The 25,208-nt window shown below is 38.3% G+C and overlaps 1 protein-coding gene across 5 annotated transcripts; it reads right to left on the bottom strand.

Moving 5' to 3' along the window:
• Positions 1–1,229: 1,229 nt before the first annotated feature.
• On the bottom strand, positions 1,230–24,473 carry LOC104586097 (CHY-type/CTCHY-type/RING-type Zinc finger protein). 5 transcript variants are annotated; one of them, XR_733400.3, is made up of 13 exons: positions 24,299–24,473; positions 24,090–24,177; positions 23,947–24,003; positions 23,766–23,798; positions 23,608–23,685; positions 23,454–23,497; positions 23,308–23,348; positions 14,772–14,854; positions 14,608–14,699; positions 14,421–14,490; positions 4,195–4,236; positions 3,845–4,022; positions 1,230–1,619 (listed from the first exon to the last, which is right to left on the bottom strand). XR_733400.3 is itself a non-coding variant. In XM_010243228.3 (12 exons), exons 1-12 carry the CDS (start codon positions 24,346–24,348, stop codon positions 3,897–3,899), a joined length of 804 nt encoding a protein of 267 aa, XP_010241530.1. In that variant the 5' UTR covers positions 24,349–24,473; the 3' UTR covers positions 3,660–3,896. The 5 variants fall into 5 exon arrangements, 1 of the variants encoding a protein (XP_010241530.1); XR_733402.3 differs by having other exon boundaries at positions 1,230–1,543; XR_016085704.1 differs by lacking the exon at positions 1,230–1,619 and adding an exon at positions 1,776–2,042.
• Positions 24,474–25,208: the final 735 nt, after the last annotated feature.

Raw genomic sequence — 25,208 nt, 5'->3', positions numbered from 1 at the left:
GCGGGTACAATAATTACCGAAGGAGACTCAAAAGCAACAGTAAAATGCTTTAATGGACGCTCACGTGCAACATGGAGGGAAGGAGGTTTTCAGGTTCTTTCCATTGACACTATAGGTAGCTATCCTATTCTGCAAACGAAGAGTAACTCCACTTTTCTTGATGGATCCAGCAACACTTGAGCACAACCTTAGATTTCACATGGCCAATGGATTCTCCTACATGTTGAAAATTCCAAATCGAGGGCCTATGGCCACCCGTTCCAACACTTTCCATTGATGCTATAGGTAGCTATCCTATTTTGCAAGGTTTTATTAATTCACTGTGTATCAAAAAAAAACTAATATATCTTTTTAACATTGTTCAATTTTGAGTGCAAAAATTTTTATGCTTTTTTCAATGTAAATTTTACTATTATTTTGAGTGCAAACTATCACTCTCAATACATAAATTCATTTTTACCAGACCAACAAAACTGAACCAGAATACAAATGCATTGCTTGCATTTGCACTCATCCCAACCGGAGACTAATGTTAAGTTTGACTGCCGTCTATTTGCTAATATTTTATAATTAAAAAACGAGTATGAATTATTATTATTCTTAAATAATTGGGAAATGAAAGTCTTGATTTAACAACAAAAAGAATGAGGTATTAATTGTCAAAAATAAGTGTATTGTTTAATATCTATAAATCCCTTGAAAATTGTCACATCCAAACCAATTTTACCACAAACCCATTTCATTCACTATAGTTTAGGCTTGTTTGGAAGGAATGCAAATGTCATCTCAGTGTACACTGGTTTAATTTTGCTAGTGTTTGGCAAGAATACATTTGATTATTGACATCGACAGAAAACACAGTTTCGAAGGCATGTTTACAACCCAAAATGAGAGGAAATTTTACATCAAAAAAAGGAACGTACATTTGCATTCAAAGTTGCTCAATGTTAAAAAGATATGTTTCACTCTCGGGCTTCATGTTTGCATCCATTACAACTAAAAATCGTTTGGCAAGAAAGTAATTCTATCAAAGCATCCAGTCGAGAAAGCTCACCAATATTGTGCATTTGTATGCAATATCTGTATATTTGCATTTACACTATTTGACTCATTCCCAAACAGAGCCTTAGGCTCTATTTTCTTACGGCGCAAATCTGATCTGAATACAAATTTTGCACCCAATCCAGTTTTGCATTCATTTGTTTGCAATTATGATTTGTGCTCCTTCCTGATACAAAACTTGCAAATTTTTGTATTCCAATAGCTGATGCCAAATTTACACTTCATTCTACTTAACCTTTCTCATATAAGTGGCGACCACATCATTTTAATTCTTTCAAACAAATAAGACATGGTCAAATCTGAAGTAGAAACAAACCAGATATTGCATTTATCTTATCCCATTTGCACTGTGCCACACATTTACACCAGTGCAAACAGAGCCTAAGCTGCCATGGTGTATTGGATTTTGGAATTACGGGCAGCCAATATATCCATGGTTGGCTTTCATGGTGCATCGGCCAATAAGTCGTGTTCAGATCTCCTACCCACATAGCCACATTGAGAACACATGTTATGTACCATTCATGGGGAGATGTTCCCAATGTAGAGCTGTAGATCTGGATTGCAATAAGTAAGCATACCAAATTACCAATGGGTGTATCATTCATATAGTATCGTTACTCAAATTTGAAATTCAGCAAGGCTTAACAACATCAATATGTATCGACTAATATGGTCAAATGTTTAGTTATTTTAAGGTAGAAAATTACTAATTTTAGACAAATCCAACCATATCTATCACATGATATTGGTACATATCGTGTTTATATCGGTCTGGATATAAACAACTTTTACAAACCAATACTCTTGACTGCTATAAGCTGTCACAAACTTATTCAACTTTACATACTTTTATGATCTCATACTCAACTGTTACAACCTGTTACCAACCCATTAAACTGTTGCAAACCCATGAATGATTATCATAAACCACCCTCAACCATTGTAAAGAAATACTCTATTCTTAAACCGATATTCGACTGTTACAAATGCATACTCAAACATTACAAACTGATATCACTTGTCACAAACTAAATGGATACCTACCTATGCAAATTTAAATCATCCTATTAATTAACACTATTCAAAATTAAATTACCCACATGAAAGAGGAATCCTTCTACCAAGGCAATACTATCACAAATTCACAATTTGCAAAAATGACATGTTCCTTTAAGTTTCAAATTTCTAAGCTATTTTCATTAACCTTTTTTTTATTAATATTATCAACAAAAAAAATTAAAAATAAAACAATTATTGGATCATCGAAATTAATAATCATTCTTAATTTAAACCATATTTCAATTCTTCTAAAATTTCCTAATGTTTCATTAATGTATTCTGGTAGTTCACACTTCACACTTGACAAAAACTATTAAAATATACATATATACAGTCATTTGAGACTTTAGATTTGATTTCATTGATGCATTGTTTAGATTTATCAGTTTCCATTGCATATCCATGCACATCCAAAGCATATCCCAATACATCACTTAAAATTGTCCTTCCAATACTTTGAACCTTCATTCAAATTCAACCATTAATTCTTTGTAATTAACTCAAATATTTCCTTTTAACTCAATTTAAAATAACTCCTATGCAAAAAATCATGTCGGTAGGTTTTCAACCTAAGTTGCCCATTTGAAAGAAAAATATTCACCAGACTGCTCCATGACAACTTTCCCAAATTTGCATAAGCTGTAAGCTTCATTATTATACCCATGCATTTCAGCTTAGTCCTATTAAAGCACATCAAGTTCATTTTCAACTAACAAAGTTTGGATCTTGGTTATCTATTTAAAAGAATATAATATTACTATTACAACATACCAGTATTAATTAAATTTATATAGATCTTAAATTTTTAAATTTAGAGATGCTTGATTATTAAAATTAATTATTTTCTAAGCATGAGGGTGTGGACCTTGGCATATTGGTAAGGTTGCTCCATTGTGACCTCGGTGACCAGGGTTCATATCTTAGAAACAGCTTCTCTGTTTATCAGGGTTAAGGCTACATACATCTGTCTCTCCCCAAACACTGCATTAGCGGGGGAGCTTCATGCACTGGGTTGCCCTTTATTTCTAAGTATTAATGATATTTATAATATCAGTTTGCTGAACTATGCATGCATATTTTAATTATCCTACCATTTCCAATTGGTTCTAAATGTATCCCGATAATTTACAATTCACATAAACTACTAAAAACCAAAAAGTTGCATGTTTATACAACTTTTTTTTGCTGCAATCTTATGTATTTTCTTTGTAGGCATTAGCACTTTTGATTTATTATAATTTATATATTTTTAGGATTTAGTTGAGCTTCTCTAGTGTATATGTGCATCTTAATTTTTCCACCATATGTACGTGTATCCAAAGCATATTCAGATAAGTCTTAAAATTGCCTTTCCGGTACTTTAAACTTTGGTTTGAAGGCAATATTTATACAAAAAACATCCTTTGGAAGTAATCAGAATAGTTTCTACACGTTATGACTTATGGTAGTCGTGAATCACAACCTTTTACTAGGCTCTGAAGGAGTAACATCTAAATATTTATCTTTTCAATTGAAGACAACTTAAACCTCATCCATATTGATAAAAAAATCAACTATGATCTCTGAAGTTTGACCATATAACCAATTACAGTGACAACAGGCATCGCTAGTTAACGGAACACCACACTTTTTAAGAAATGGTGGAAGCTACCTGACTACAATTGCAACCAACTTTCAAGGTGAAGTTCAGCTAGTAACATGAAGGATAAACTTGGCTTACCAAAGTATGAGAAGTGAACCTAGTTGACTGGATTTGGGAGTTCAGAATCTGGTCATCGAGGAAGAACTGGTGGGGAAATCATACGAGTGTTGTAGGAATTGCAATGACAGCATTTGTGCCCAATAATGTGAAAGAATGTTTCAGTAGTATCATTACAGTCATTACAGAGGATCCACACCTGCAACATACCAATAGTCACCAGATATGTCATGTCAAGAAATCATGGTTAAAGTGCATGCTGAACAGTCTGGAAGTGGGGTTGCTTTGACATCTGTTCTGAATGAAGGGCTAGGAAAAAACGAATTCAAGAAATAATTTAATAGTCAAGAAGTGGGGTTGCATAGAAATACCTTTTTGTGTCGATAATCTTCTGGCATGATGGTTGCTGCAATCTGACAATATGAAAGATTACAAGTCAATAAAAACATAAATTGAAAGGGAGAACCCAAAGGCAAATTAACCTACTAATAGTACATTAATACCAGATCAATACAAAAAAATGCAGAAAAAGAGTATTATTAGAAAAAACTACTGTTAAATATCAATCATTAAGAACATTAACTTTCTTTTTTGATCAGTACTCTCAAAATGTATTAATTAAAAATAGAAACTTCTGAGTATCTGAAGGATGGAGAGAAGACGGTACAAACAGCTAAAGCTGTCATGAGTACAAAAAATTATATAAACCAATATACCAGAAGTACATCAAATCTGAAACCCCGGCCCTGGAATTCCCCAAAAAATATGGTTCACTCCATCTCGTGTTGAAATAATTTAGTTGTTGGTGTTAGGGTCTGTTTGGCTAGTTAAAGCGTTTTTTATTTCTATTTTTTTACTTCTGCTATGTCTGTTATTGTACTCACTTATAGCAGGGGCACAAGGGTCTTTTCCCTTCTTATTTCTGCCGCCCTATATATATTATAATAAAAGCTGGCGCCGCCAGCACTGTTACATTGCCAATCCCTTCTCTTCTCTTCTCCCTTCTCTCTTCTTCTTCTCTTCTCTTCCTCTTATTTCTGGTCGGCCACACTGTCAAGATGGTATCAGAGCGGGAATACTGACTGAGAGAACAGATCGAACAAACTTCACTGAGAGAACAAATCGAACAGACTTCACTCTTCCAACTTGCTGAATCTGGGCGGAACAGAGATCTGAATCTGGACTGAGGAAAACAGATCTACAACTGGTACAGTCCTTCCTTTTTCTCTTCCTTACCCTCCTTGGTCGTGTACCATGTGAAAAAACCAAATGAATCTGGGCTGCTGAATGCTGTCAGATCTTTATACCTCTGTTTTTTGGGATTGTGTGATCCTGTTCCTATGTTAAGGCGACTGTAGGTCAAGGATGATCTGTTATCTCAATTATTTGGCTTGATTATAAGTGTTAAGGATCTCTCCTGCTGATTAATGTTCTTACACATTCTGGAAGGCTGGTAGGTTGGGACTGTTAAACCGTACAGGTCTGAAATCTGCCGAATATTGCCTTTTTTTGTCCTGAAATTGGTACTGTTTGTGCTCGAACTGTTTTCAAACCCAAGTGTGTGGGTGTGGACTGAGTGGAGCATTTTTTTTGTGGAGTAAGAAGGGGTCCTAAGTCCGGTGTTTGGGACTGATTGTCTGTTTTGACCATGTCGTTTGAGAATTCTGCTACTTCAGAGATTTCAGGGAGCCACAATGGAGTGAGTGGGGGAATGGATATGAGTTTCCCCATGGCTATTATTCCCTTTGATGGTCTGAACTACCTTGAGTGGTCTAGGGGAAAAAAACTCTACATCACTGCTAGGGGGAAAATAGGATACATCAATGGGAGAGTGAAGGAACTGAAGTACGGAAGTGCTGAATATATAGGTGGAACCAAGAGAATAGTATGGTGATGTCTTAGCTCTTGGTTTCCATGTTGCCACAGGTAAGAAAGACTTTTATGTGGGCTGAAATTGCTTGTGAGATATGGGAACAAGCGAAGTCCACCTATTCAGAGCAGAGACACTATGCCAAGATATATCAACTGCAAGCTGAATCCTCTACTTGCAGGCAGAGGGAGAGAAGTCTCTCGATGTACTATTCTGATTTGACATCGATATGGAAAGAACTTGATCACAATCAGAATGTGAATTGGAAGTGTGATGAAGATGCAAAGGCATATAAGTCACTTGTATCTCAGCAACGGGTCTTTGCCTTTCTCTTAGGGCTGAATCCTTCATATGAGTCCATCAGGGTGCAGATCATGGGTAGTAAAGACTTGCCATCAGTTCAGGAGGTGTATGCCTTAGTGCAGTCAGAAGAGAGTAGAAGTGTGATGAATTGTGTAGAAGGGGAGTCAATTGCCCTAGCTGTCCAGGGAAATTCAGATACAAATGTCGAAGGTGTTTTTAAAAAAAGGCGACTCTCAAAAAAAATAGATGATAAGAGTAAACTTTGGTGCACTCACTGCCAGAAGACACAACACATGGGAGATACATGTTGGGATCTCCATGGAAAACCTAAATGGGCACAGGATTTGGGTAAGAAGTCAACACCTGATCAGGGCAAGAAACCAAGCTAGCAGAATCAGAAAAAGTATAACTCAGCTAATATGGCGTCGACAGAGACTAGTCCTTTGGTAACTCAAGAGAGGCATCCTAATTCTGACCCTAAGGAAGAAATTATCAACTCCTTTCGTGAACATTTGGAATTGTATGGTAGAACTCTCCGCCAAATGGATTCTGGTCCTACTCCCTCTACCTCTTTTGCATCTACATCAGGTAATGCTGCCACTGCCTTCCATGTGTCATCTCATACCACTGATTCTCCTTGGGTTATTGACTCTGGAGCCTCAAACCACATGACCGGTAAGTCAAATTTATTTCAGACATATAATCTTCTCTCTGGGAGAGATAAGGTGAGACTAGCTGATGATTCTTTTTCTACCATAGCTGATCGAGGTACCATACCTCTCCCACTAGGCCTTACCCTTCCTAATGTACTGCATGTTCCAAAATTACCTATTATTTTACTGTCCATTAGTAGTATAACTCCTCCTTGAACTGTTCAGTCACTTTTTTTTCCGTCTTCATGTGTGCTTCAGGATTTGGCCTCGGTAAAGACAATTGGTAGAGGAAGCATGGTGGATGGTCTCTACATGTTGGAGAATAAAGCTAGTCTTGTGGCTACAGAGTCCATGAGTTTGTCAAGTGAGAGTCAAGCCTATTTATGGCATAGTCGTCTAGGTCATCTTTCTTTTGAGTCATTAAAAGTTATGTTTCCAAAGTTGTTTGCGTCCTTGTCAGTGAGTCAGTTACAGTGTCAGACATGTCAATTGAGTAAACATTGTAGAAGTTCTTTACCTTTGCGAAATAAAAAGTCTGAATTTCCATTTCACATTGTTTATTCTGATGTTTGGGGCCCTGTTACTCTACCCACTAAGGCTGGATATAAGTACTTCATTACCTTGATTGATGATTATTCTAGATACACCTGGGTTTACCCTATGCGATCTCGAGATGAAGTGTCAAAAATTGTGAAAGACTTTCAACGCATGGTGTTCACTCGGTTCCAAATGAAAATCCATATCTTTCAGTCGGACAATGCGAAGGAATACTTCCATAGTGATCTCACGGAGTTTTTTGGTTCGAGTGGGTCACTTCAACGAAGCTCTTGTGCCAAGACACCCCAACAAAATGGTATTGTTGAACGAAAGAACCGTCACCTTCTCAAAGTAGCTCGTGGCTTATTAATTCATATGAATATGCCAAAACGTTTTTGGATGGATGCAGTCTTGTGTGCTACATACATCATCAACCGCATGCCCTCTCGGTTATTCCTCAGGCTATTCCTTGTGTTTTTCTTGGTTACCCTTTATCTCTAAAGGGGTATCGCTGCTATGATCCTACCTCTCGCAAGTACTATGTCTCCATTGATGTATCCTTTGAGAATCAATCTTTTTTCTAGGTTTCTCCTCAGGGGGAGAGTAGGGTTGAGGAGAAACAGGCGACTCAAACTCAACTACCTCCTTTACCCGATCCTCCTCCATTCTGGGTTTTTCATCGTCGCCATAAAAGCCAACAGAGTTCAAGAGCCATGGAATCTGACACTATGCAACCAACATCATCAGATTCACTAGAGGCAGATCCGTCTCATCAGTTAGGTACACTCGCTCCTATTGATATGTCTGTTCCTCTAAATGTTGATTCACCTGTCATCAATGATCTTGATATTCCTATTGCTAAGAGAAAGGGTGTTAGGTATTGTACCACTAATCATCCTATCTCTAATTTTGTGTCCTAGGATCATGTTTCACCTTCATTCCATGCATTCCTCTCTTCTGTAGATAGTGTCCCCGTTCCTAAGAATGTGGCAGAAGCTTTGTCTAAACCTGAATGGACAGATGCAATGCATGAAGAAATTGATGGTTTACACAAAAATGGCACTTGGGAGTTGGTGGACCTTCCTAAAGGGAAGGAACCAGTGGGTTGCAAGTGAGTGTTCACAATGAAACACAAGGCTGATGGAATTGTTGAAAGGTACAAGGCTAGACTAGTAGAAAGGGGCTTTACACAGGTATGTGAAGTGGACTATGCATAGACTTTTGCTACAGTGGCTAAGATGAACTCTATCAGGATCCTTCTTTCATTCGCAGCAAATCTTGACTGGGAACTTCACCAATTGGACATAAAAAATGCTTTCTTGAATGGTGACTTAGAAGAGGAAGTGTACATGACCCAACCTCCAGGGTTCTATGCCAAAGGCAGTGAACAAAAGGTGTGCAGGTTAAAAAATCTTTATATGGGTTGAAACAATTGCCTCGGGCTTGGTTTAGTAAGTTCCATTTAGCAGTTCAACAGATGGGGTTAAAACAATGCTAGTCAGATCACACTCTTATTTGTGAAAAGAGGTGAAGGGAAAACGCAACTCTTATTGTGTATGTGGATGACATAATGATCACAGAAGATTGGGAGGCTGAAATACGGAGACTAAAAAAAGTCTTAGCCACTCAATTTGAGGTGAAAGATCTAGGCCCCTTACGTTATTTCCTTGGAATTGAAGTTGCCCGCTCTCACAAGGGCATCTTTATTTTCCAACGGAAATATGTACTAGATCTACTAGAAGATACAGGCAAGTTGGGGGTAAAACCAATTGACTCACCAATTGAATCTAATCATCATCTGAGAGACAGTCAGGGAGAGTTTTTGAAAGATGTGAAAAAGTTCCAGAGACTCGTAGGGAGACTATTGTATTTTTTGTCTATGACCAGGCCTGATATTGCTTATGCAGTGGGTGTCCTTAGTCAGTTCATGCACAATCCTAGGACAATTCACTTTGAAGCTGCAGAGAGGATCCTGAGATACTTCAAGAAGTTTCCCGGAGCTGGTTTGTTGTTCCAGAAACATGGTCACTTAAAGGTGGAAGTATATACTGATGCAGATTGGGCAGGAGCAGTCAATGACCGAAAGTCTACCAGTGGGTATTGTGCCTTTGTAGAAGGAAACCTGGTCACATGGAGAAGTAAAAAACAAAGTGTGGTGGCTAGATCTAATGCTGAAGCAGAGTATAGAGCAATGTCTCATGGGGTTGCTGAAATCATGTGGATAAGAAATCTATTAGGTGAACTGGGTTTTGCAGTGAGCAATCCTATGTCACTCTACTGTGACAATAAAGCTGCCATCAATATTGCTGCTAATCCAGTCCTGCATGATGGACGAAACACATTGAAGTGGACAAGCATTTTATTAGAGAGAAACTTGTAAATGGAGAAGTGTGTACTCCATATGTCAACTCAGAAGAACAACTTGCAGATATCTTCACCAAAGGTCTTCATCATGTGCGACACAAAGATTTGTGTGACAAGTTGGGCATGATTAGCATTTATGCTCCAACTTGAGGGGGAGTGTTGAAATAATTTAGTTGTTGGTGTTAGGGTCGGTTTGGCTAGTTAAAGCGTTTTTTTTCCTATTTTTTTACTTCTGTTATGTCTGTTATTGTACTCACTTATAGCAGGGGCACAAGGGTCTTTTCCCTTCTTATTTCTGCCGCCCTATATATATTATAATAAAAGTTGGCGCCGCCAGCACTGTTACATTGCCAATCCCTTCTCTTCTCTTCTCTTCTTCCTTCTCCCTTCTCTCTTCTTCTTCTCTTCCTCTTATTTCTAGCCGGCCACACTGTCAAGATCTTGCAAGAGCATTAGCTGAAGTATTTGCTGATCAAGGTATCCACTTGAACAACCAATTCAAATCTGTACACTAACCACTAGGCTTCTCTCATCTCCTGATGGAGTGCCTAAGGGCCTTCATTTTCCATCCAACTTATCACCACCAATCTGCAGTCTCCTACTGCAATCAGATTTGACCAACCAAGTGAGCAAGCTATCTTCAGATCTTGAACAACTGCATGGATCTATGTTTTTAATGAATTACCAACCCCAATTAGTCCTGTGAAGCTCACGAGGATGCTCCCATTGTGATTCTCACTGCACCCCCCATTCCTGATGACCACAGATTGCCAAGACAGCATCCATCACAATTTAATGTTAATCTCCTTATCTCCAAAGCTATGGAACCAGTGGTGACAATTTTGTCTTAGGACAAAACCTGCTATGGCATGACCAAATAAGTTGGTCAACACCCAATGAGTTGCATCCCTTTCACACCTAAGGCTCCATAATATAGCTACTCTATTGCATGATCAAAGTATTTGTTTTAATGGGTGATAGATGAGTGTTGAACAGCTCCATAATGTTTGTAAGGCAGGGCAAACTCAACCCAAAGAGATGAAAGAAATGAATCCACACCTTAGAAGAGTAGGGACAGGATTGTAATAAATGGTTAACATCTACTTTCTTTTCGTAAGTGCTTATTTCAACAAAAAATAAATTTCTAGTTCACAATTTACATATGATACATATGAAATTGAGTTACACTTATTTAGTTATTTTATTTATATATTTATTTTATGAACCACAATGTGGAAATCATCTTGAAGCTCTTGTAGTTCCAAATTTCTTCCTTTTGTTATACATCCTACTTTTAAGTAGTTTGTCCCTTCTATTCTGTGGTGGCACTTCAAAATACTAATTTTGCAATGATAGGAAGGATTATGTAAGTATAGAGTATAGACATCTGCTTTGAGAAATTAAAGCTCTGATGCAAGAATTGGGATCAAAGGTTAATGGGTTTACAAATTTGAAAACAGCATAGCAGATGGATTCGCAAAACAGGGAGAAGAAAGAGAGCGGATATTTTGGGGTTTAGTACCCACTTCAAAATACTAATTTTGCAATGATAGGGAGCAAAAGTGGAAGTACAGAAGGATTATGTAAGTATAGAGTATAGACATCTGCTTTGAGAAATTAAAGCTCTGATGCAAGAATTGGGATCAAAGGTTGAACGGGTTTACAAATTTGAAAAGAGCATAGCAGAAGGATTCGCAAAACAGGGGGAAGAAAGAGAGCAGATATTTTGGGGTTTAGTACCCCAAAGGGGGGAAATGTATTTGATGAATCTCTCAGGCGCTGAGGCAAACTACCTTTATACTTGTGATTATACTTATTCTTTCACAATTAATAAAATCTTAACAGTTACTGTTCAAAAAAACATTAAAAAATGACAGAGCAATACTTTGCTTTCTTAGTGTTTTTCTTCTTTGTACTTTCAGTTCTCTTTCACCTTTTTTGTAACTTTGGTAAGATGTATAAGGGCACATCTACCCCCACCTGGGAGATCTTCCAAGAATCATGACAAAGCTTGTAGCATAATAAATTGGTCATGAAACAAGCATGAGTACAATTTTGAATATGTTAACAAGAATTACCTGGCAAATATCAATTTCTATGATATTAGTATGCAGGTTAGATGGGGTTCTTAAACCAATGGGATTTTTAATCAGTGATTCATAAAACAGTGAGTAGAGGGAATATGTCAATTGTTTAATTGTTTTCAAAAAAAAAAAAAGAAAAAAAAAGTGAGTAGAGGAGATAAAATGAGTTGCAACATCCTATACAAATATCCACCAGTCTTTAGATGTGATTCATGTGAATTGACATGGGGAGGGTAGCCATAATATTTGAGGAAATAGTGGACCTTCCACTTATGGCAAGCATCTTTCTCTTCCATTTTCTATTATGTAAATACAGCATTGATAACTATTATATTGTAGCTACTATATTAAGAAATTGTGCATTAAAGAAAATTGCTAAAAGGCCAGCAATAGAGAAGCCCGATACTTATGTGGGCAGATTTACAGAATGGGGGGGGGGGGGGGGGGGGGGGGGGGAAATGACTGGGATTGCCTATGGAACTAACTCATAAAGTGAGAAAGTTCAGGCAAATGTTGTAAACAAAAGAGCTAAAGACACTTAGGAAAGATTAGACTCAAATCTAAAAAATGACACTGTAAGCATCGGTACACAAACCTATTATGAAACAAAAATATTTTAACAAAAAATACTATATGTTGCAAATCGTACCTGGCTTACATTGAATGAGTTGGGATCTACTGACAACAAAAGACGTTCCAATACCCTTCCAACATGATCTGACACCACACATCTCACCATAAGACTGGGACCCACCATGTATGAGCTGTGCAGTGTCAGATCATGTTGGGAGGGTGTTGGAACAAATTTCGTTGGCAGGTGATCCAGAGTCGCATTGAATGCAGTGTTGCATGGACATGGACACAAGAATCAGAATCTAAAGCATTTCTGGGTCAGGTTGAAGTTCAGGGTTGAAAAGTATGAACCTAACTTAACTTTGGGTTGGGTTAGGGTTGACCTCAACCCGACTCAACCCATCCCAACTTGCACTCCTAATTATCATATTCATGCAAACAGGCATATTGTATATGAACATGATAGATGATACACAGACATCATATTGTAATAATATTTTACAATAAACTACCCTACATCACCAACCTTTCTCTTCCCTTTACATAAATACCTATTCATAAACCAATATATGTATCATACATAATGTACAAGAACATATAATTACCAGTGTAATACATTGGTTTCAGGATAGGCCAGGTTGCCCAAGGCATCAACCCTAAACCAATCCAACTTTATATTAGGTTGATATTTTTCGATTCTAATCCTAAGCCAATTGTTAACCCAACCCAACTCAACCTTTTCAGATTGGCCCAACCCAAGTTGCAACCTTGATAACACAAGTCATATATACAGTGCATATGTTACATATGACCAAGTGGCATTAAAGACAAGGAAACAAAATTAATTCATATAATAACAAACGTTTATAGAAAGGAAAACATTATGCTAACACTGTATTCACATAAGCAAGCTATAAATGACCAACATAAGGTCTGGATGAGTTTTGTGTCTGAAAACTCATTGACAAAATGCACATGAAATTGCTTAGGCAAAAGCCTGGGAATTGGGACAAATGACCAACATAAAGGTCTGAGGCCTCATGACTTGCCAAATGTCCCAGATATACAAGATAATGGCCCACCATTGGATGGGTTCCACTATAGAACTCAACTGGGGCAACTACAACTTAAAATAGGATCCCAACTTCTTCATTCAACAACTATTTGGATGGCAGAGAAAGGGTTTCTTAAAACTCTTGCAGAGCTAGTCCCAACTTATTAATTATGAGGCTATGACCTGCGATGTGCAAAATAGCCCATCAGCATCAGTCAAAAAAGGGTCATTACCCAATGTTGGTCTTGGCTAATGGCTATCCAAGGTCTTGGGAGGGAAGGGCATACGGAACTAACCTTGAGCATTTTAGCATGAAGTGGCTGCTCTCAGACATAAACCCATGTTTTCATGACTCGTCAGCCTGAGTTTTTCACATTACACTGAACAATGATCCCCAAACCCATAATAGTGGATCATATCTGGAATATATGTTGTGTACAAAGCACCAGCACCCAGCACTGATGGGTCAACAAGAGATTTTCAAGGTCTAAGTTCACCACAATTGGAAGATCACATTCGCGTATTAACAATGTATAGCAGTAGGTCTTGATTCTTTATGCATGGGATACTGGGATGCACAGCCTTCAAGGTTTGTATTATGTTTTATTAATATCATATGATAAGGACCAACCACTGGATCCTCCAATGATGGGTACTGATCCTCTGCACATGAGATATTGGAGCATCAGAATTACATGCATTTAATAAACTAATTTGGAAGGTGATAAAAGTATTGCCAAAACAGAGCCCCATTATTGGCCCCTACCACTTCTGCCCTTAGTCTTATGCTTCACAATAAATTCCTCTCTCTCCTCTAATCAACACCTAGACACTAAATACTATGATTTTCGTCTTAACTTGTCCGTAATTTTTCACTTTGACATCAGCCGGCAAATATTTGGCTAGAGATATTTTAGGTTTTGACTGACTTCTAAAACCATAGGTATATTAAGGAGCTGACATGTTCAATGGCGGTCTAGCTGCTTCACTAAGAATGGGAAAGCCAAATAATTATATAAAATGATACACATACAATGCTAACTATTAGTACTGACACAGTAAAATACAAAAGAAGCTGACAAGTATGTTCCTGCATCCTTATCAACACACAAGCAAATAGTCAGTATGCCAATATGAAAATAAGTGTGAAACCTCGTACCTCTTCATCTATTTTCCTCCAAACTCTAGACATGTCTTCTACCGACTTGGAGCATATGGGACAACAATATCTGGGCGATGAGTTACAAGCAGAGGCAGCTTAGGGACTAATTAAATGAGTAATTATCTTCCCTTGAAACAATTAAAGAGAGAAAAGAACAAAATTTCAAGAAAATACAGAATCTTACTGATCATGCTTCATCATCTCATGTAGACAATCCATATGCATGGTGTGGCCACATTTCAAAACTGTTGTCTCCTTCAAAGAATCAAAAAGATACTGCCACAAAAAAAAATGATTATCGAAATATTCCAAAAAAAAGTTTCAAAAAAAATCAGACACTGCACAAACCTCGTAACAGATAGGACAGTGGTGGCGCATAGAATTCTCCACACACAAGTGATTGCCATGAAGACTGGTCCCATAGCAAGATCCTGGGCTCTTACAAAAATATTAACAGAAAGGAACAATAAATGCCTACCTGAAAAATGCTTTGATATTTCTAGATCACACAAAATGCAAGCATAGTGTTTGTCCATGTAGCAGAGTAAGTGTATTGAGAAAAGTAATGAAAAAAGTACACACAATATGCATTAACTGATAAATGTAAGACAGATTTTGTGCTTAAGCAGATGATATATAAGATAGATTAAGATAACTAGAGTTTTGATTAATCACAGATATCAACAATTAGGAAATAACTTAGGTTCTCAAATGGAAGAAGGAAAAATTTAATCTCTAGTGTTGAGTTTGAGGGTGGGATGAAACCTACAGAGGAAGAAATTATAAAGACATTTGTGGATCATTAAGTTAACTTTTGCCACTGTAGGTGAAAGGAACTTGGAACTAGAGGATCTGAATTGGATAAGAGTGCCTAAAGCGACAATAGTCCTCCTAGAAAAAAAACCCTTCAGTTTGGAAGAGGTTCATGACGTAATTTTCTCAATGGAGAGGTCTAAAGCCCTTGAACCAGATGGCTTCTCAATGGCATTTTATCAGGATTGCTGGGAAATAATAAAATTTGATTTGATGGAGGTCTTCATTGAGTTCCACACCAAAGGGAAGATATCACTAGGAGCAAATGCAACCTTCATTGCCCTAGTGCCCAAGAAAAAAGATGTCAAATCTCCAAAAGATTATAAGCCAAAAAGCCTGGTGGGTAGCTTGTACAAAATCATTGCTAAAGTCCTAGGAAAAAGATTTAAGAGTGTATTGCCCCTAGTAATCTCCCAAAATCAGGGAGCTTTTGTGGAAGGAAGACAAATAATTGACCAGATTCTTGTGGCAAAAAAAGAAAAAACAAAGAGGCAAAGGCTTATTTTGTAAATTAGATCTAGAAAAAACCTATGATATGGTGGACTGGTCCTTCCTTCTAGGCTTATTGGAAAAAGTTGGGTTGGGTGGTAGATGGAGAAAGTGGATCAAAGGTTGTATAAGTTCAACTCACTTCTCAATATTGATCAATGTTGTGGCTAAAAATTTTTTCCCAGCAAAAAGATGACTAAGGCAAGGAGATCCCATCTCCCCCTTCCTTTTCACCATTGTTGTGAAGCTAAGTAGGCCAATTATAAAGGCTGACCTAGAAAACCAAATTAGAGGCTAGAGGGTTGGAAGAAATCAGGTTGTGGTGACCCATTTGCAATTTGCGGATGACATAATCATATTTTGTGAGGACTACTTGGAGCTTTGTTCGTGCAAACAGGTGGAAAGAGAAGCTTAGAGTGGAGGCAAAGACATTCATACTAGAGGAAATCCCCACCAGAAGAGGAGTTGTATTGAAGTTCAATGAGCTCTCGAAGGCGATGATCTTGCTGAGGGGCAAAGCTATCTTGTGGTTCAAAGGTTTTATGGAAGGCGATATCCTTTCACAGAGGAAGGTGAACTGGCAAGTCTCACACAAAGGTGATACCATACCATTTACTGGGTGGAAGTATTGGAAAACAAAAATGGACATTGAAGACTTAAGTTTTTAAAAAAGGAAACGCAACCGTTCTGCAAGGGGAAAGGGATCCAACAGGTTCCCATTTCTTTTTTGATGAATAATAATAAGTTTATTGATTCAGAAGCAACTTTAGAGTGAGTTCATACATCATCCCAACGAGAGGCACGAGCTGCAGCCCCTCCTTGAGTCTTACAAGTAAACTAGGAAAGAAAAACAATAATCACAACTGAGCCCAAAATAATTCTTCCCTATTTACCCCTTGCTTAGCTAACACATCTGACAAAGTATTTGCTGATCTCCCCACCCACTGTACAGTGACCACATATTCCTTGTCAACCAACTAAATTTCTTCATTTCATTCTTGTATCGCCACATAGCCTCTTCAGAATTTTTTAACCAACCCACCACCACTTTGGAATCCCCCTCAATTATTAGGTGTTGTACCCCCAGCTGGTTTGCAAATTGCACCCCTTGTACAGCAGCTAAGAGTTCTGCCCTGATGGAGCTCCCAATTCCCAAGGGACCTGAGTAGAGCAACAAAATCTCTCCCTTCTCATTTCTCAAAGCACCCCCCACTCCGGATAATCCTGGATTACCCATGCTGCTACAATCAAAGTTCAACTTTATTGAGCCTTCGGGTGGAGGAGACCAGCTTGTAATTGATTTGTCCTTTAAAGATGAGCACCTTGCTACTGCTGACCAATTTCCCCAAAGGTCATTAAAGGAGAACTGATGGAAGATTTCCAAGGTCTTCAGCCAATGTATTGCCCTGTTTAACACACAGTCTTTCAAATCTTGGTTGTTCCTTTCCTTGTCTTGAAAAATTCTGAGATTCCTTTCTTCCCAAAGAGTCCAAGTCAAAGCAGCACGAGCACATCTCCACATAATTCTCCCTATTTTTGTAGGCCAATAAACGGTAGAATGGTTGAAGAGCATGTGAACTTCTGCTGGTAGACTCCAACTACCCCCAAACAACGAAAGTAGCCAAGCCCAAAGGTCTGCACAAAAGGGACAAGATACTAGTAGATGGTAACAATCCTCACCGTGAGCTCTACAGAGGATACACCAATTAGGAGAAATACAGAGAAAATGTCTTTTCTTTTGTAGGTTGTCTAAAGTGTTTACTTTCCCATGGAATACTTCCCAACAAAAAGCCATAATTTTTTGGGGGACTGACCTGCACCAAATTTCTTTAGACGGAAAGGGTTGGTGAGAAGAAAGTTGAGAGATGGACTTGAAGAAAGAAGCACAAGAGAAGGTTCCAATGGGTCTAGGAGTCCAAACTCTCTTATCTGGCTTGGAGGGATCCAAACAAACCTGATTAAGACAACCAAGCAAAATAGAAAGAGACTCAATTTCAACATTCCTAAGTCCTCTACGAAACCCAAAATCCCACGTAGGATCTAAGGGTGTTCCCAAAGGTGAAACAAATTTTGAGACCACCTCTTTTTTGTACAAAGAAATAGAAAAAAGCGAAGGGAACAAGTCCTTTAACGGTGAGTCTCCTACCCAAATATCCTCCCAAAAAAGAACAGAGTTGCCAGAACAAACTTCATACCTGATAAAATTGAGGAATTGAGGAAGGGTATTGTGAATAGCCTTCCACGGTGCTGCTAGGTTAGCTTGCCTCGATACACCAGCATCCCATCCGTTCTCTAACCTCCCATGAATGCTTCCCACCACCTCATGCCACAATCTCTCTCTTTCCAAAGGCCATCTCCACAACCATTTCCCTAACAGAGCTTGATTCTTTCTAATTACCCTCCCAATTCCCAAGCCCCCCTCTTCTTTACTTCTGCACACAATTTCCCAATTAACCAAGTGATCCTTTTTTTCTTGTCCCGGCTCCCATAAGAAGTCTCTCATCAACTTCTCCAGTTTCCTGGCTTCCCTAACTGGTATCCTAAAGATAGACAAATAATAGGTAGGTAAGTTAGCCAAGGTAGCTCTTATTAGGGTAACTCTCCCTCCTAAAGAGATATAGTTCCTCTTCCATGAGGCTAATCTCTTCTCAAACTTTTCTATCACTAGGGTCCAAAATCTACTCTCCCTAGGATTTGCCCCTAAAGGAAGCCCTAAATATGACATAGGCCAAGCAGAGGTGGAACACTCAAGACACTCCGCAATAGCCTCGACCTCCCCTACCTCCAAATTTATACCCACTATGCAGCTCTTTTCCAGATTTATTCTCAAATTAGAGACACTTTCAAATCCTTTTATTATCTCCTTTAGGTTTGCTACCTTTTCACTAATACCTCCTTCACAAAAAATCATTAGGTCATCTGCAAACTGAAGGTGGGTGACGGGGACTTGGTGTCTCCCTATTCTCCAACCCCTAATGGCATCTTCGCTGTCAACCTTAGTAATGATCCTACTAATCACATCAGCTACTAATGTAAAAAGGAAGGGTGAAAGTGGATCCCCTTGCCTGACACCCCTGCAAGCTGGAAAAAAGTCTCTCACCGTACCATTTACCAGAATAGAGTAGTGACAAGTACTGATACACCCAAAGATCCAATTACACCACTTGTCCCCAAGTCCACAGTTTTGCATAACCTCCAATAGAAACTTCCAGTCCACCAAATCATAGGCCTTTTCAAGATCCAATTTACAAATGAATCCTCTCTTACTAGACCTTTTCATTTCCTCCACACACTCATTCGCAATTAAGATCTGATCTGTTATTTGTCGCCCTTGAATGAAAGCCCCCTGGGATTAGCTACATGGGATTAACTCTACTTCAGATCTAACTGCTAGAAGGAAATTGCTCGCAAAGGTTCAGGCAGAGAAGGGTGTTGTGTCAAACAAGGGGTTTGGACATGCTGCATATTTAAATTCCTTGGTGGTTGAAAAAAGGGCAACAAAGCAAGTCAAGCTGACCTGACCAGGTGTTTCAAGAGGTGCGGGCCCGATTTTTTTCAGTAAGGCTCATGACTTTTTGAGGAGTCACATGCCTTGCTCCTTTGGCTCGTTAGGGGACAACAAGGAGGGTGTATCATCATCCCCTTCATTGGGAAGCCAGGACTCCCACTGATCTACAGCAGTGGCGACTAGATTTTTGACAAGCATGCCTCTTGTTCCACTGGTCTACCCCAGAAGAGATCGATTGAACAGACGATAAGCAACCTAGCTTGGAAAGCAATAGTAGAAGGAAATTCCACCTCTCCTGGAAGACTAAATCCAAAGTTCAATAGAGAAGATAGGGAGGAATCAGACGCAGACAGTGATTAAGAGGACTTACAAATCGAGGGTGAAGAGGAGGTCAACCAACTTTCCAACATAGGAAGTCTTGACTCCAACAAAACTCAAAAGAAGCTGAGGGTAAGGATTTGGGTACAAAACTTATTTTCGCAAAACCTTCTTCGTCAAGCACCTTACCGCTGAAGGAGCTTGAGTTGAGGGAGGCCCCTATAAACTGTGAAGTGATCTCGCCTAGGATTGAGAGGGAGAACACAAACAATCGGACAACAAACCAAAGGATGATTTAGACTAATGGGGTTATTGGGTGTAACCTACTGCAAAGCAAATTAGCACAAGTTAATTGCCAACAAGAAGTTGCTCAATGTCTACCTCCCAAGGATTCCGATCAGCCTCTACTTGCCATGGGTGTGGCTTGTGAAAGTAGTAAACAGGGAGTTCCCTACCCCCTCGAGTTTCCTCTATGTTACTTATCCTATGTCTTCTCCTAAAACCAACACTACTTCGAATGTGTGCCCTCTTCTATGTGTGCAAAACCAGTCCCATGTCAAAAGCCCATTGACGTAAACAATGCTTTTGCCACAAAGCTTGCAAATGCCTTGGGTGTAGGGAAGATGGGGGATAAAACGGGTGGAAGAGAGAATCCCCGATCCGGAGCAAGCTAACCTGACAAATCTAGTGTCAAAAATTGAGAGGGAGTCAGATGATTTGGGCAGCCACATCAGAACTGGGTCTTCACCAGAAATTGAGGGAGAAAAAAAAAGTTTTAGAGAGAGTCCAACGGAGCCTATGTTTTTGCTTAAGAAGAAGAAGAAAACATTACTAGAGAAGCCATTAGGGGTGAAAACGTATACAAGAAAGGACAAAGGCAAGGGAAAAGGAAGAGGAGGAAGAGTGAGGGACAATGAATGTTAATCACTGGTTCTGCTTTCAAAATTGGAAGAGGTCTTCCTGGACCAAAATTCCATGGACAATAGAGTTTGGTCTCCCTCCCCAGATGGTCTTTTCTCTTGTCCCTCTTTCTTCAACATCCTTACCCATTCAGAATCATTGAGGGAGAATCTCCCAGTAAAGAAATTTGGTGTAAGCCAATTCCTTCCAAAGTGAAAACTCTTTATTGGGAAGTGTTCCTTGGAAAGGTTAATACCTATAACTTGATATAGAAAAGAAGGCCAGTTAAGTGCCTCTCTCCTCATGTTTGTATCATCTGTTTGGCTAGTGGTGAGATCCTTCCTCATTTACTAATTTCATGCTCTTTCGTGTCTTGCATTTGGGATTACTTTTCTTCACTCTTTGGCTGCAAATGGGACCCCCCACAAGATGTGGTTAGTTTATTCAGTTATAATTGTACAAGGCTATAGAAAAAAAGGGAAAAATGTTTATGGAAGGTCACAAGAGATATTGTAGTTTGGACCATCTGGGAAGAAAAAAATCAAAGATTTTTCAATGAGAAGAGCAGATCTAAAAAGGAAGCAATTGAAACAATTAAAATCAGATCTGCACACTGGGTAAAAATTGTCAATACATTCAAAGATATCTCAACAGATGATACAATGAGGAAATGGGAGGAAATGGTACAGATAGGAATACATAACGAAATTACTAAGATGGATTGGAAACCCCCATATCCAAATAAGTTGAAGCTGAATTTTGATGGTAGCTCCCTTGGAAACCCTGGCAGGTGCAGGACTAGGGGGAGTATTTCGAAATCATCATGGAGAAGTTGTGGCTTTGTTCTCAGGACCAATTGGGTATGGAGACTTGATTGAGGCTGAGACAATGACACTCTTACAAGGCTTGAAATTAGCAGAACAATTATAAGCTAGAGAATTGGAAGCGGAAGGGGATTCACTCTTGGTCATTTCTTGGGCTAAGCAAGTAAATTAAGCACCATGGAAATACAGATTTTCTTTCAGGGAGATTGACATTCTTGCTAAGAGTTTTAACTCTACATTTGGGTGGGTTAAAAGAACAACAAATGGATTGGCAGATACCCTGGCAAAATAGGGAGTCGATAGACCTACTCTTTTTTGGGAAAACTGTAGCTGGATGCATTACAACAGAGGGATGCTAATCCATGTAATTTGGGACATTTTGTATATTGCTATACTCCAGAGTGCAGAGCAGCTAAAGAAGGAATCTTTTTGGGTTGATGGGAGTACAGGACACAATTCACACTAACTACCCTGCCCCTTTTTAATTCTTTTATCACATTCAGTACACTCTTGTACACCCAAGGACACCTTTTCTCATTCTGCACCCATCTCACCACCACCTCGGAATCTCCCTCAATGATTATGTTAGTAAAGTTTTTGCTTTTTGCCACTCTTAATTAATCCCTACAAAAGTGCTAAAACTTCTGCTCAAATTGCATTGTCGTAACCTGTTGTTCCCAGTAGATAGTCAAAATGTCCATCATGCATTTCCTGAATACACCTCTAAAGCCTGAAAGACCCAGATTGCCCCTACTACAGTTTAAGTTTAAAACATTGAGTTGGAGGAGATTCCCATTGAGGATGTACCACAACCCTCATAATAGACGAGTTTCCAATTATCCACCAACCTCTTAGAATGTCATCAGAAGAGAAAGGGTTGAACAAACCAAAATGTCTTCACCCAGTGGACCACTTTCAGTGTAATCGTCAATAATAGTTCTACTTTCTTGAATCTTATCTCTGAATAATCTTCCATTCCTCTCCTCCCAAATGACCCATTGAACTGCTGCTCTTGTGCATCTCCAAAGCACCTTCCTCTTCTTGTATCATACACCGAAGTTCATTTTTGGTAGATATAGATTAAAAATAGGGTAAAATCACCTTTCTATATATATGTAAGTTTTAGTGTATATGTTTGCTGTTTTTTTATAGATTTCTAGAAAAATAGAAATATCCTTGCCTTAAAGTCTATTGATACGATTCAAAATTCAAATTTATTCAACCTTCTCTGCAAGTTATGGCATAATAACGATTTTCAAAACATTGGTCCAGTTAAGCAATTTTAATATGCTTACTTAAGCATGAAAGTCCAAATCAGTGATGGGATGCATAAGATTTTGCTTTTATTTGTCAAAGTACATGCATACCATCTGAAGCACCTCTTACTTAAATGTTTATTCACCCAAAACCATACCAAGAATTCCAGCCAAAAGGATATGGTTGTCTTTTGGCACTAGAGTTAGCAAGTGCAACTTTCAATTGTCAGAAATCCATTTAGGGTTCATTTGGTTTGCGGGAATAGGGGTCTGGAATCGGAATCCCATTCCCATTCCTGGTGGAATGGCATTCCCCCATATGAGGGAATGGGCATTGCCTCCCCCTCCCCTGGGAATGAGAATCCATTCCAGCCAATTCTGATTCAGATTCCAATTTCAGACTGAACCAAACAGGTGAAGGGAATAGACCATTTCAATTCCAATTCCAATTCCAACTGTGAACCAAACTGACCCTCAGAAGTTTGGGACTGGCTTGTTGTGGACAAGACAGGAAAAGTTGGAATTTGAAAGATAATGATTTGTAAAAAAGAAGGTAAATAAAGCCCACAAGACAGTGCAGTTTAGTAAGTGCAAGTATAAGTTAAAAGAAATGGTTATCACGTATTGTTCACAAAAGCATGCTTCATAAAACTAGAATCAATGAAACATACTTTTATTCCATAGAATGGAATGCTTTCACGACACTACAAGCAAGACGCATTGATATGCTAATTTCCAATAATAGATATTCCAGCGTAAGATTGATCCCTACGTACCACATTTCTTGCAGTGGAAGAATTTGTCGCGGCCACCGACTCTAGTATAGAAATTATAAAATTAGCATACCTTTAGCTCGCTACGGAAAAGGCAGAAATCATATCCGAGAAAACCAAAAAGAATTTATCAATGAACACTTGATAACCTGCAAATTCCACAGTCGTCGCAATGAAACTGCCCCTTGCTGGTCTGAAACGGAAGTAAAAATACTAATAGTCATTATACTAAGTCTAGAAAAGCACCGTCACTAGCCCAACTAACCAAAGAAATGGCAAGCGGAAACCAGGAAGAATAATTACATCATCATCATAGAATTTACAGACTTCACAGAAATACTCTCCCATGTTTACACCGCAGTTGGAACAGACTTGAGCGACCTGGAAAAAACAATTAGAAAACAATTCGTGATGCTAAAACAGGGCTAACATATATACAATCGAAATAGATCAAACCCCACCTGCTGCTCGGTGTCACAAACTGAACAGACGACCTGAAACAATCAAATTAAACTCTACGTATCATTGCCAATCCAAACTCAATCATAAATAGCATAACTAGTCGAATAATACATAACAGTAAGCAACTAATAAGAAAAGAAGAAAGATAAGGAAAACCCAGAATAATAATAATAAGCTCACTTGCTGAAGATCCTGCCTGACGAGTTCATGGCAATCCTTAGGGTTCTTCAACATGCTCTAATTTAACAAAGCAAAGGGTTAAGAAAACCCAGATCGATCAAACAATTGGAAGCTATCTAAACCAAATGCTGGCCTTGTCATACCGTGGCTTCGTTGTGGCAGTGACGGCAGGGGAAGATCTCGTTGCAGCAGGGAGCTCGAATCTTGCATCTTCTCCTGTAATGCTCGCATCTAGAAACGAGAAAACCCACATTATCATCAATCAGCTCAGAAGAAATAAAGTGAGAAACCAGGAGATCACCCATTATTAAGAAATCAAAAGGAAACAAGGAAAAGAAAAAAGAAAACATACCCATATCCCATCTTCCCGAAATCCAGGCGTTGATTGGCAAAGTCTTCCATTGAAATTGATAGAACAAAAATATTGAGGCAGAGGAAGTGAAGGAGCCAATAATGCCTGATTGGGAAGGATGGGTCGTGAAAGAGGAGAAGAAGGAAAGAAGAGAAGAGACGCGACGCAAGGTTATGATATTATGCAAAACCATCTACGTCCAGCTTTATAGGCAGATATTTTTTAAGGTAATTTACTAAGACACCCCTTTAATTAGTGTATTTCTAAAAGACCTCCTATGCTTTTTGACTACTGGATCACCTTCCGTCATGAGCCGTGTATTTTTCTGTTACCAAACCCAATAAGTCAATTCAGTTTGATTACTTCGATTTTGGTTCAGTTTGGTTTGAGAATGAAATCATATGAACCGAATCGAAAATCGCATTAATCAAAATATATATTAATTATAAATATTAAAATTAATATAAAATGTGTATTTTAAATATAAGTATTGATATATTTTCATAATATTTATTAATATAAATATAACATATATTTATATTTTACCTAACCAAATTAACTAATATAAGTGTTAGGTTCTATAAAACACTAATAACTCCCTCCCTGAAGTTGGTGATAGTGGGAATCAAATACACATCTACTTGGGAATGAACCAACTAACATACCAACTGAGTTGTAATAATTATTTTTCGGTTAAAATTATCATGGCCTTCACCTTAATTTGTAACTATTTTTTAAAACTAAATTTCATTAATATATTAATATATATGTATTATACAATATATAAAATACATTTATATTTTAATATATAATATAATACATTATATTATAGATATTAATTATGTACGATATATTAATACATTCATATGCATATATATGTATATGTATTTAAGTTTATTCGGTTAACCAA

The sequence above is a fragment of the Nelumbo nucifera genome, chromosome 4 (genome assembly GCF_055504915.1).
Source record: "Nelumbo nucifera cultivar China Antique chromosome 4, China Antique-T2T, whole genome shotgun sequence".
NCBI classification, from domain to species: Eukaryota; Viridiplantae; Streptophyta; class Magnoliopsida; order Proteales; family Nelumbonaceae; genus Nelumbo; species Nelumbo nucifera.
This window is presented reverse-complemented; position numbering and strand designations above follow the sequence as displayed.